This window comes from Sinocyclocheilus anshuiensis, unplaced genomic scaffold, assembly GCF_001515605.1.
Source record: "Sinocyclocheilus anshuiensis isolate Anshui unplaced genomic scaffold, SAMN03320099.WGS_v1.1 scaffold1005, whole genome shotgun sequence".
In the NCBI taxonomy this organism is placed as follows: Eukaryota; Metazoa; Chordata; class Actinopteri; order Cypriniformes; family Cyprinidae; genus Sinocyclocheilus; species Sinocyclocheilus anshuiensis.
Genome location: NW_015555810.1, coordinates 742,833 through 756,672, shown reverse-complemented (window position 1 = coordinate 756,672; position 13,840 = coordinate 742,833). Strand labels below are relative to the sequence as shown.

At 32.2% G+C, this 13,840-nt stretch overlaps 1 protein-coding gene across 1 annotated transcript in view; it reads left to right on the top strand.

Moving 5' to 3' along the window:
• Positions 1 to 13,840, top strand: part of trpm2 (transient receptor potential cation channel, subfamily M, member 2) — a 47,581-nt gene that overhangs the window by 15,911 nt on the left and 17,830 nt on the right. The window contains exons 10-18 of the mRNA XM_016469348.1: positions 955 to 1,296; positions 2,885 to 3,025; positions 4,324 to 4,459; positions 4,541 to 4,686; positions 6,433 to 6,545; positions 6,758 to 6,881; positions 9,584 to 9,702; positions 10,854 to 10,992; positions 11,275 to 11,446. Of these exons, the coding sequence (XP_016324834.1) occupies positions 955 to 1,296; positions 2,885 to 3,025; positions 4,324 to 4,459; positions 4,541 to 4,686; positions 6,433 to 6,545; positions 6,758 to 6,881; positions 9,584 to 9,702; positions 10,854 to 10,992; positions 11,275 to 11,446 (1,432 nt within the window). The remainder of the gene's footprint in view (positions 1 to 954; positions 1,297 to 2,884; positions 3,026 to 4,323; positions 4,460 to 4,540; positions 4,687 to 6,432; positions 6,546 to 6,757; positions 6,882 to 9,583; positions 9,703 to 10,853; positions 10,993 to 11,274; positions 11,447 to 13,840) is intronic.

Genomic DNA, 13,840 nt, shown 5'->3' with positions numbered 1-13,840 from the left:
TTTTAAAGTTTGTTTTTTTTTAATGTTTTCGTAGTGTGTTTTTGTCTTTTTTTTTTTTAAATATGTCTATATATATATATATATATATATATATAATTTTTGTTTATTTTGTTTATTAAACTAAACAAAATGAGAAATATTACCATGGCGATGATATAATATTCTATTTCATTTAATGTTAATTTTATTTCAAGTAATGACATTTCTTTGTATTGAAGTTTTAGTTAATGTTTTTGTAATTTTGTTGCGTTTTGTTATTTTTATTAGTTTTTTAAAATATGTCTATGGTTTTTATTAATTTTTATTTATATTTTTTTTTTAGTTTATAAGTTTTAGTTATTACTTCAATGAAATGAAAATGAGAACTATTGCCTTGGCAACAAGCTGATATAAAATAAGATGATAATTTTTGTAATTTATTTTATTTCAGGAAATGTTTATTTCATTTAATTGAATGAAAATGTTTATCGTTTTAAATGTAATTATTTTGTGTGTTTTTAAACATTTTTAAACATGTCTATATAGTTTTTATAATTTTTTTCCTTTTAGTTTTAGTTTATTTAGTACTTTAACTTTAAAAGAAAATGAGAAATGTTGCTTTGGATATAAAATATAAAATATTATTTTTTAGATATTTTATTTAAATTCAGTTAATGTTTATTTTAAGTAATTTTTTTTTATTTTTTAAAGGTTTTAGTTTTAGTTAACAATAACAACCCTGCTTAGAAGTCAATAGTAATACACTAGGGCAGGGGTGCCTAACCCTGAACACAACTGAACCAACTAATTAGGATCTGAAGGAGCACTTGATAATTACAGACAGGTGTGTTTGATCAGGGTTGGAACTGAAGTCTGCAGGAAGGTAGATCTCCACGACCAGGGTTGGGCACCCCTGCACTAGGGTGACCTGGTTGAGTTTGTGGTGATGTTTTTTCCATATCTTTCTCGTCTCAGTCCTGTGATCTGCATCCGGCCATGTTTTCTGCTCTGGTGGGAGACAAACCTGAGTTCGTGCGGCTCCTGCTGGAGAATGGAGTGTGTGTGAGGAAGTTTCTGGAGCATGAGGACACGCTCTGTGAGCTTTACGCCCACCTGCCCGCCTGCTTCTTCCTGCGCAAACTCGCTAAAAGAGTCCAGGGTGGAAAAATCCGCAGGGGTCAAGAGCCGCCGCCTGGAAGCACAAAGATCTCCTTGAGTCACGTGGCTGAAGAAGTGCGCCACCTGCTGGGGAGTTTCACTCAGCCGTTATACGAGCCGTCACGCTACAAGATGACCAAAGATGATGTCCGTTTGATGGCAAGTTTAAGAACAGCACATCAAAAACAGCTCAGCAACAAGGACATATAAATACAATTAAATTGAATTAATACATTGTTATTTTTTCATATTACAGCAGTGTTATTGTAGTACACTCTTAAAAATAAAGGTGCTTCAAAAGGTTCTCCAAGCGATGCCATAGAAGAACCATTTTTGGTTCCACAAAGAACCATTCGGTCAAAGGTTCTTTAAAGAACCATCTCTTTCTTAGCTTTTTATAATCTGAAGAACCTTCTTTCGCCACAAAGAAGCTTTTGTGAAACAGAAAGGTTCTTCAGATGTTAAAGGTTATTTATGCAACCATTTAGACAAAAAGGTTCTTCTATGGCATCGTGAAGCACCTTTATTTTTAAGAGTGTATACTGTACTTCAACAAGTGTTTATTAATAATTTTTATTTTTATGTTTTCCATTTTCCATTTTAATTTTAGTTCAGTAGTAGTAATTTTGTAATTTTTAATTTTTATTCGTTTTTTTATATTTCTATTTAACTTTCATTTATTTTTTGTTGTTAGTTTTAGTCATTTTAGTACTTCAACTTTTTTATTTAATTTAAATGCCAAGGCAATATTTAAAATTTGAAATTTCAAGAGAAATATTTCAAGATCGTCAGCTAATAGTTATTTTCATTTAGTTTTTCAGCTTCATTTCATTTAACGAAAATAATTTTAATAGTTTTCGTTTAAGTTAGCAATAACAACACTGCTGAGGATTGCAATGGTTTTTGCATCAGTACTAACAAAATTTAATTTTTTCCCTTTTTTCATGTAAATTTAGTTTTAATGATGTTATTTTTACTGGAAAACAAGCCAAAAATAATTACATTTAACTGATAATGTTATTATGAAAGTGGGTTATTAATTTACATGTAAGCATTTATATACTATTATAAAATGTATTAATGTTTTTATTTTTATATTTTCAGTTTTTATTTTAATTTTAGTTTTAATAATTTTGTTATGCATGTTTTTGTTGTATTATGTTTTTTTTATTTCTTTTTAGCTTTATTTTTATTTCAGTTTTAGTAATTTTAGTACTTTAACCTAAACTTATTTTATTTCAGTTTGTTTCCAAGGCAACATTTAAAAATTTTTACATTTTAAAAACGTTGCCTTAAAAACATCCAAAATCTTTAATATAATATTTCTCTTCTTTTATTTCAGATTTATTTCAATGAACAAACTCTTTTTTAAAACTGAAACTTTGAAAACAAGACAAAAATTATGATATTACATTGATAATGATAAAAAAAAGATTAGTTATTAATTGACATGAAAATAATAATGTCACAATCAGTGCTGTCAAACGATTAATCGCATCCAAAGCATACACAGTACACACACACACACACACACACATATTATTAGAACAAAAACGTTTATTTTGGATGCGATTAATCGCGATTAATCGTTTGACAGCACTAGTCACAATGCATCTCAAAGATTCTAAAGTAGGCATCTTGTACAAAATATAATTTAATATGACTTATTTTTGACCCGGACATGTTTTGGCAAGCTTCTAGAATGATGGTTATCAGAAGAGTCGGTGTGTTTTCTTCACTGTTTCAGGTGCCGTCCAAAGGCCTGGTGGATCTGCCGTGTTCGGGTGAAGAGTGGAGCGCAGACACGGTTTGGGACCCGGGACGGGATCTGTTCCTCTGGGCCGTCGTGCAGAATAACACAGAACTGGCAGAGATCGGCTGGGAGCAGGTACAGCAGTGATTAGTGATGAACGCTCCACTTTAGGATTCGCATTTACTTGTTTTCTGCTTCATTTGGTGGTAGAAACTCATATAGCTGTGAAACATAATAATAATAGTCATAATAATAATCAGTGCATTTGGATAGTTCACATAATTAAACTGATTAAGGAAAAAACTATTTGATGATTTTAGCAACTGTAATGTATTTATAGTGAAATACTTTGTTATTATATATCATACAGATTATTTTTTATGTTTTTAAATGTCCAATAACCTATTTGCAGAACCAGATTGTAATTTATTTATTTGTATTTTTTGACACAATAATACATAATCATTAGACTATTAAAAAACAATTCAAATGAAATTCATTATGAGTATTTAATAACTATAATAATAATAATTATTATTATTACACTGGTTATGAACAAAAAAAACAACTGATTTATTTGCATACCTGTGTGGTATTTATAGTGAAATATTTTGTTATTATATATCATACAGATAATTTTTTATGTTTTCAAGTGTCCAATAACCAATTTTTTATTTTTATTTTAATGTTTGACAAAAGAATACATAATCGTTACTAATAATAATAATAAATATTAATAGCAACAATAATAATAACAAAAACAACAATAATTATTATTATTATTCAGTTTTGTTGCCTCTCTTTCATGTGAAATATTGTCCATTCAGTTTTGTGAAAATGAATGTTCACATGATTAAACAAGTTAAAAATAAAACATATCAAATTATTTTATACTAATAATAATGGCTGCTGTTCATAATTTTTTGACTACATTATATAAATTATGGAGTTTTCTATTTTTATTCATTGTAGTTTGCCTAAATTTAGCTATTCAGATGCTGTTTGTGTGAAACAAGTACTCATATGATTTATGATAAATGGTATAATCTGATTGTGTATTTAAAGGGGTGCTATTATGCTTTTTCACTTTTTCAACTCTAGTTAGTCTGTAATGTTGCTGTTTGAGCATAAAAAGGATCTGCAAAGTTACAAAGCTCAAAGTCCACTTCAAAAGGAGATATTTTATTTAACAGAAATCACTTAAAAAAACTACAACGAACGACTCGTTTGGACTCCTGTAATAATGTAAAATATGAGAAAAATAATGTGTTTTTCGAACAACCTAGTATGAGAGCCTGTTCTAGTACAAAGAACAAAACAAAATCAAGACTTTGTAAAAGAGCATAATAGGACCCCTTTAAAAAGATAATTATCTCCTCTTGAATAGCGTCAGTGTGGTTGCGGTTGTAGTTAGTATTGTGTTGTGTTTGCAGTGCAGAGACTGTATCGCAGCCGCTCTGGCAGCCAGTAAGATCTTGAGGAAACTGGCGCAGGAGAGCGGAGAGGACGACAGCGAAGAGGCAAAGGAAATGAGAGAACTGGCCAGTCACTACGAGAAACAAGCCATCGGTACGAGCCGACACACATCGCCTCATGTCCTCTGAGCAGAGCTGTGACCTTTAACCCTGTGCTGGTGACTTCCTGTCTCAGGTGTGTTCAGCGAGTGTCACAGCTGGGACATGCAGCGGGCGCAGAAGCTGCTGATCCGCGTCTCTCCGTCGTGGGGCAGAAGCACCTGTCTGTGGCTCGCGCTCGAAGCCGACGCGAAGAGCTTCATCGCTCACTCTGGAGTCCAGGTGAACAAACCCTAAAAAAAATCTAAATACTGAGAAAATCATCTTTAAAGTTGTCCAAATGAAGTTCTTAGCAATGCATATTACTAATCAAAAATTAAGTTTTGATATATTTACGGTAGGAAATTTACTAAATATCTTCATGGAACATGATCTTTACTTAATATACTAATGATTTTGGGCATAAAAGAAAAATCAATAATTTTGACCCATGCAATGTATTTTTGGCTATTGCTACAAATATACCCCAGCGACTTAAGACTGCTTTTGTGCTCCAGGGTCACAAATATGAATGGCTTTCCTGTCTTGGCATATTAAAGGGATAGTTCACACAAAATTGAACATTAAGTCATTATTTACTCACCATTGTGATGTTCTAATGCCATATTCCCTTCTTTCATTTTTCGGATCACAAAAGGAGATTATTTTTAAAAACATTTGTCAAAAAAAACTCGACTATTGTGTGGTGTCCTTATGATTGTTTAACTGAACTTTTGATCGGGCTGCCTGCATGGCTATGAGGTCCGGACCTCGGTACATTTTTCATGTTCAAAAATAAAATGTGTTCTCTGAATGGCTAATTTACTGTTTAAAACTCCTCATATGAGTGTCTGAATGTATAATTCAGTTTAGACCGTTTGGTGGAGTGAACGAGGATTGAGTTGTGAGTGAGGGTGCAAGCCTCTGTGTTGCCAGATCCAGCTATTATAAGCGTCTCTGGAGTCTTCTTTTCAACTTAATTTGACACTTTAGAAAGTTAATAAAGTGGGAAGTTGCAGTTTAGAGTTAGCGATATCTTTGTCTTATCTTGCACTAATTTTGGTTTATTTTCTCTTTATTTTTCGGTTTTTATTTGTTTTCATAGCAATATCTGGCAACACTGCATCACCGGCACTTAACCTGACAGTAATCAAAAAAGCCCACGGACAGGTTATTGCTGACAGGATACCACATTCAGCAAAAAACATGATATTATCTATCAGAAACGTTATCAACGAATATTATTATTATTTAATTCATATTATTTATTCATAAGGATTATTATATGTGACCCTGGAGCACAAAACCAGTCTTAAAGGGGTCATAGGATGGACTGGACTGGTGTCTTACCTTAGCTCCGCCCTGAGTGACTGTCATCAGTCCGCCATTGTTTCACCGCCGGAGCAGATGTAGACAAGAATGACAATGGCGATTGAGGTGTTCTGCTGTTGGATGTAACAATGAACATATCAGAAACCATACATCAATGGAAAGTTTATTTATTCAGCTTTCAGATGATTAATAAATATGATGATGATTATTATAACCAATATGCAGCACTATTTTTCTTTTTTTATTTCTGTTTTTTTTACAATAATAAATAAAAGAATATTAGAGAACAATTATTCATTATAAATATTACATAACGATATTTTTATCAAATATTATTATTATTATTATTATTATATTGCATAGATAACAAAACAATACTTTGTACAATAAGAATAATAGCTATTATTAATAATATTATACATCTTATTGTATAATAATGATAATATTATTTTTATTTTATTTCTACAAAACGTATTGCTTTTGTTTCTGATGGAATTTTATTTATATATTATTAAAAGGTTGTTTTGTGGTCTAAAAGATTGCATAAATATCTTTTTTGGAGTCTGTGAAAGGGTAGGTAAGCGGTGCACGCAAACCATTCGCTCGAAATAATAAAACTACCTGTGAACGCTGTTGTTTTTGGTGTTTTCTGTACAGGCTCTGCTGACTCAGATCTGGTGTGGAGAGCTGTCTGTGGATAATCCACACTGGAAAGTGCTGCTCTGCATGATCTTCTTTCCTCTCATCTACACCGGCTTCCTGACCTTCAGGTAAAAACACTCATTGTCATCAAATGCATTATTAAAAGTAAACCTGAAGTCATGTCAATGGGTCATTACATGCACACACCATCAGATATCAGCGCTGCACTGAATAATTAAGCTGCAAATGCACTTTCACCACAAACCATGACTTTCAGTGATTCGCAGTGGCTTCATATAAGTGGTGTTTTAATTCTTAATGTTAAACTGAACTCTCACAGACGGGATGAAGACATCCAGAGACAGGCCGAGAGGACAGAGCAGCAGAAACTGGCCATGGATTCAGTCTTTTCTGGAAGCTCAGACACCAAACTCAAACGGCATTATCGGTTAGTTGAGTTACAGGCACAAACTCTGAGCATCTTCAGGCCACATTCACACGAATGCGTTTAAAGACATGAGTGAATTAATTAAACCAATGTTAGCATCATACAGATCATTTTTTATGTTTCAATCATTTGTTGTGTTTTTTAACACAATAATACGTAATCTTTAGACAATCAAAGAACAATTATTCATTATGAATGTTGCACAAAGAAATATTACTATTATTTTTACATAAGCAATATGCAGAACCAAATTTTAATTATTTTATAATTTTTTTTAGATTGTTAAAGAACAATTATTCATTATGAATATTACATAAAATTATTATTATTATATATTATATTATTTTTGTTTTTATTATTATTACATAAACAATAAGCAGAACCGATTTTTAATTACTTTAATTTAGTTTTTTGACACAATAATAATCCATCTTTAGACTGTTAAAAATAATTATTCGTTATGAATATTACATAAAGTGATTATTATTTTATAATGTATTATTGTTATTATTATCTTCATGTAATATTCATAATGAGTTATTATTATTATTATCATGATGCCTTAACCAATATGCACAACCAGTTTTAATGATTTTGTTTTTGTTTTTTGGCATGATAATAAAAAATAGACTATTAAAAAACAATTATTCATTATGAATATTACAAAAAGATTATTTTTGCTGTTGTCTTTATGCAGTTTTCATGAGTTGCTATTATTATTATCTTCATGTAATATTCATAGTGATTTGAATATTATTAATAATATTATTATTACATAACCAATATGCACAACCAAATAATCTTTAGAATATTAAAGAACAATTATTCATTATGAATATTACATAAAGATTTATTATTATTATTATTATTATTATAACAAAAAGTACCGCAAAAGTAACGTAATGCATTACTTTCCATAAAAAGTAACTAAGTAATGCAATTAGGGTTAGAAACTCAGGGTGTAATGCAATATTGTAATGCATTACTTTTGAAAGTAATGTTCCCCAACACTGGTATTGGTATTGAGATTTTGCTTGGCAATAATGTATCGATACATGAACACCAAGTATCAATATTTTATTGTATAAAAATATAGAAATTCCCACAAACATTTATTCACTTTTATGTAGGAGTAAATGAATGGGGATAGTTCACCCAAAAATGAAAATTAGCTCATGATTTACTCACCCTCAGGGTATCCTAGGCGTACCTGACATTCCTCTTTCAGACGAACATAATCGCAGTTATATTTAAAATTGTCCTGGCTCTTCCAAGCTGTATAATGGCAGTGAATGGTGCCCCTGTTTTTGAAGCCAAAAAAAGTGCATCCATCCATCATAAAACTACTCCACACGGCTCCGGGGTGTTGATAAAGGCCTTCTGAATTGAAATGATGCATTAGTGTAAGAAAAATATCGATTCTCTTTGGATTTGAGACTTTAGTCTTTGCAACTTTACAGATCTTCTTTATGCACCAAGAGCTTTTAACACTCCAAAGAGAAATGACAAATTGAAATCGCATCATATGACCCCTTTAAAAATGAATAAACTGTAATCTCCAGCTTCCAGTCGCTCAAGCAGGCGCGTTCACGACAAGGCGTTCGAGCGAATGACATGACGCTCCGGGGAGAGAGTGTAGTCTCGCCAGAACCAAGTTTTGTTTACAGCACAGGGAAACCACATGAACTACATCTGTAGTTTGTGCCGCCGCCGCTGCAGCCTCCTCCATCTCGTGGAGTTCCTGGTCCGTATACTCCAGTTCAAACAAATATGGCCGGATTTGTAGTACTAGTTCGTGACAGGTGTTTTGTTTTGCTTTCTCCTCTATGCTTCCGCGTTCGTCACTCGCTCCCCGTTGCACCTTCCACTACGCCTACATCATTCGCTCAAATGCCTTGTACGCAATACGAGAACGCGATAATAGTATTATTATTATTCATCTTTGAAATGTTCCTTTCTAAAAAAAAAAAAAAGAACAAAACGCCTACCGCTTATATGCATTCATTTCACAGTTTTGTGGAAGACACAGCATTTGACCACTGGATTTACAAAAATCGTTTTAATTTTAAGAAGTGTTTTCAACATTGCATCAACTACTGATAAACACATTCATTTTTTATTTGAATTATCAGAGGGTTATTTAATCATGTATTATTATGTCTTTGGAAGGCTTTTGTCTTTCAAACACATTAAAATGCACTAATTCACATTTTTTCTTATTTACATGTAATGCAGACTTTCCCAAACTTTTTTGTCATATGAACCTCTTTCACCTAATATTAAACTTGCATTGACTGATCTTAAAATATATCAGTGCCTTTGTTTTATCTCAAGATGAACACCATGTTTTTTTTTCTAAGCAAGTTTATTAAAATGATCTAATCCTGGTTTAGTCTAAGCCCCGTCTGTGAAACCGGGTCTTTGTATTTTTATCATTGTGGTACAAGATTATCCTATTTAAATCAATGTGATAAATGAGTTTGGTCAAAAGTAATCTAAAAGTAATCAAAGTAGTCCGATTGCTACCCAGCTCTGTATATATACTGTATATATATATATATATATATGTACAACACAAAAATCATGGGAGCGGAAGAAAACAGTCCCGCACAGGGCTGTAATTTCCACCCTTAGGAAATATACCTCCTTTAGGGTGAAGTTGTAATTATTCACCCATCATGTTGTTATTCTGTACGTTGAAACTCTGATATGCCACAGTTCTATCATGACTTTGACGGGCCTGGTTTCCGGAGGAAAGCAAAGATGTACATCAGTGATGTGTGGAACATTCTGGATGTGCTGTCAATCATACTGTTCATTGCTGGTCTGGTCTGCAGGTAAACGCAACTACAGTTAAGACATGATTCATATTAATTCCGTACAGTTCATATTTGCTTTCAGTAAGTTGAGATTATACAGAAATGATCCTCATACTTAGAGCTGTATAATTTTTTTTTTTAAACAATTACTAATATGTATCTCTGTATTTATGTATTTCCTCTGAAATCACTTAAAAGGGTCTTTTTTTAATCAAGAGGAACAATAAGTTTGATCAAACAGTCAATGTAGTCAAGTTGAATCAGTAAAAACAGTGAAAATCTAGTTACAGTAATCATTTTCATTAAGGTAAGGTGAAACGTATTATTCCCATAAAGAATTATTAAATTATTAATAATTATTTTCTCTAGAACAGATGTACGAATTACACAAGTTAATCAGAACTTGTGTAATTCATACATTTGGTTTTAGAGAAAATGGCTGTAAACAACTGTAAAATCAAAGAAATTGTTGTGAAGTTGTTCACAGATTTGCATATTGTTTGGGTAATAAAAAAATAATAAATAGCAATATTTAAAAAGTAATATTTAATAAAAAAGCAGTATTTACCTACAGATGTTTGCTAGAACATTTTAATGCATAAAAAATTCCACGTGGAATTCCGAATTATGAATCTGCTCATTAAAACAATTAACATGATTTCACTGAAAATTTAATGCAAAATGCAAATTAAATTGTATTATATTATATTATATTATATTATATTATATTATATTATATTATATTATATTATATTAAGGCATTTGCAAACTATTAATGTTTGTTATTATATTATAAAATTGCATATGGAATTATATGTATATATGCAAAAATATGTTGTTTTGTATACTATACTTTGTAAGGACTATTAATCAGTAGTTTAAGTCAGTTGTAGACCGTTTTTTAAATTAAATATGAAATAAAATTTAATGCAAAATGCAATTTAAATACGCAATAAAATTTAATGCAAAATGCTATTTAAATATGCATATTCATTTAACTGAAATAAATCAAACTTTCAACATTACTAGACTCTCTTGTAGGCCATATAAAGGAATCATATTTAAAGTTTGTGTCCCTCATGTGTTCATTTAAATTCAGTTAAGTTGCATAATGACTCAGAAATGAATAGAAAGTAAACTAAATCAGTCTTTTTGTGTTTGTCGTACAGACTTCAGGCCTCCGGTACTGTGTTCTATGTGGGTAAAGTTATTCTCTGCATCGACTTCATCATATTCTGTCTCCGATTAATGGCCATCTTCACTATCAGCCGAACTCTTGGCCCCAAGATTATCATCGTCAGGAAAATGGTGGGTTTGCATGTTCATAATGCTCATTTATTCACTTATAATTGACAATAATTCACTTATAATTGATAATTATACAATAATTCTATACAGCCTAAGTTGAGAGAGTCACAAGGAATCAAATATTTATTGATCATTTGAAAGGAACGAGTTCATTGTAATATGAAACATCTTGGACCTCAGGGGCGATAAAGATTCATATGAGCCTCTCATAATGTAACATATTTTTGCATAAAAGCAAATGCAGACAGACTGAGCTATGAATGTTGTCTCTTCTCTTTGCAGATGATGGATTTGTTCTTCTTCATGTTTCTGCTCAGTATTTGGGTGGTGGCGTATGGCGTGGCCAAGCAGGGCATTTTGATTCACAATGAAGACAGACTGAACTGGATCATCCGCGGAGCCGTCTATGAGCCCTACCTTATCATTTTCGGCAACGTCCCCACTAATATAGACAGTGAGCAGTTTACTAACTTTACAATTGAAATCACTCGATTGCGCACTAAAGGAAGATATCACAACAGTAGGGTTCTGATAAGTAAATATCACTAATTTTCTCCACAGAGTGCAATAATGTATAACAATTTTAAGATGCACCTACTATGAGCTCCAAGAGTTGGTGTGATTTATACTTTGTTGAAAAAAAGTTGAGTAACTATATTAAATATGTAAGAGGAAGTTGACGATCCTGACTCGCCATCTCCTCACTGGACGTGCCTTTAGAGAGAATAGCATCTTTACGGATTACATAATAAAAGAGTTTTTGTTTTCGATTATAATTATTTCGTTTTATAGTAGGCTTGCCGCAATTGACGGTGCTGACGGTGATACCGTTGTTAAGCCACAACACCGGTTACGTTTCGTATTCGTGATTTAGTTTCGAAACGAAATGCAAAAGCGCCTGTTTGGCAGTATTTTGGATTTTGAAAAGCCTGTTGACTTTTGCCGTTTATCTAAGGTGATTTTGGAAGTTTTTATTTATTTTTATATTTATTTTTTTATTTTTAAATAAGTTTTCTTATTTAATTGGTTCCACAGTGTTTGCTGATTTTTACTTTATTTAAACTTCGTGTAATTTGTTTTTCAAGGTGTATGCCGTGCCTCCAAGCTTTCTTATTCATTTTGCTAATAAACTTTCTACGTTTCTTATTTATTTGGTTATATATTATACATGTTTACTTATTTCCAGTTTTGTATAGGCTACCTATTTAAACTTTATGTAAGTTATTTGTTATTTTATATTAGGCATAGCCTGTCCTATAGCATGGTGTGTTTTTATTCGTTTTGTTAATAAAAGTTCTATGTTTTATATATAGGCTAAAGTGAGTTTGACGTTGTATTTTGTTGTTGCATTCAAGCAATTGACGCCAAATTAAATCTTAATAGCTTAAGCTATTTAAAAGCGAAGGAAAGCGAGGAAAAGAGGGAAAATTCAAACGATCAATTGCTTTATGCCGAATTCCCGCTATTTGAAAGTGAAAGTAAAATGCGCACGCTTTTGCAAGCTATTTAAAAGCGAAGGAAAGCGAGGAAAAGAGGGAAAATTCAAACGATCAATTGCTTTATGCCGAATTCCCGCTATTTGAAAGTGAAAGTAAAATGCGCACGCTTTTGCAAGCTATTTAAAAGCGAAGGAAAGCGAGGAAAAGAGGGAAAATTCAAACGATCAATTGCTTTATGCCGAATTCCCGCTATTTGAAAGTGAAAGTAAAATGCGCACGCTTTTGCAAGCTATTTAAAAGCGAAGGAAAGCGAGGAAAAGAGGGAAAATTCAAACGATCAATTGCTTTATGCCGAATTCCCGCTATTTGAAAGTGAAAGTAAAATGCGCACGCTTTTGCAAGCTATTTAAAAGCGAAGGAAAGCGAGGAAAAGAGGGAAAATTCAAACGATCAATTGCTTTATGCCGAATTCCCGCTATTTGAAAGTGAAAGTAAAATGCGCACGCTTTTGCAAGCTATTTAAAAGCGAAGGAAAGCAGGAAAAGAGTCCGCGGTGATACCGGTATTATTGAATTATTTCATTTTAAAGTAGTAATTTAAAGCTTTCTATAGGCATCATGTCTGTGAGGCAAGTATTCGCTGAGTTTCGGTTCATTTTTGTGAAACACTCCTTTTCAAGACCGAGACGGCAGAAAAGCGCATCCTGTTTGTTTTCTTTATTTTAAAAAAGCACAACGTTTTGTAGATTTGTAACCCTTTACAGTTCCGAATGATGCATTACTCCTATATTTATGAGCAAGTTGTTTCTGTTATTAAGAAAAAAATGCAAGTGATCGCGCCGGCGCCTCAATGTCCTGCAGAGCGTGCTTTAACTTCCACTCTTCGCACAAACTATTGGATATTAATGCACCTAACAGCACACATTTTTTTGTTAAACGTTTTTTAGGCAAGTCGTGTTGATTTGAGAAGGCTAAATTGATCAAACCTGATGAACTCATTGTCTGCCGCTGGCCGCTTGGTCGTTACTTTAAAAAACAAAAAATGTTCCAAACATATTTCTTAATTAACTTAATAATGAAAAGAAAAGAAATATAACCACTTTGCCATTAAAAACAAAACTGAACTATTTTAATGGCTGCAACAGCAGCTGTGCAATAGGGAAGAGAGAGAGAGAAAACCGAGACGGGCTCCAGTCGGACTCGGGCCGAGAATTCTGATAAATTGTCAGATAATTTATATTTAGCTTCTTTCAATTTCTTATTAAGCGTCAAAAGAAAAAACACATTCATCTGGAAGAAGGGGGCAAACAGTATATATATATATATATATATATAATATGCAATGAAATCTAATGCGAAATGCAATTTAAATATGCAATAAAATTGTTTGCTGTAATATTATAAAATGTT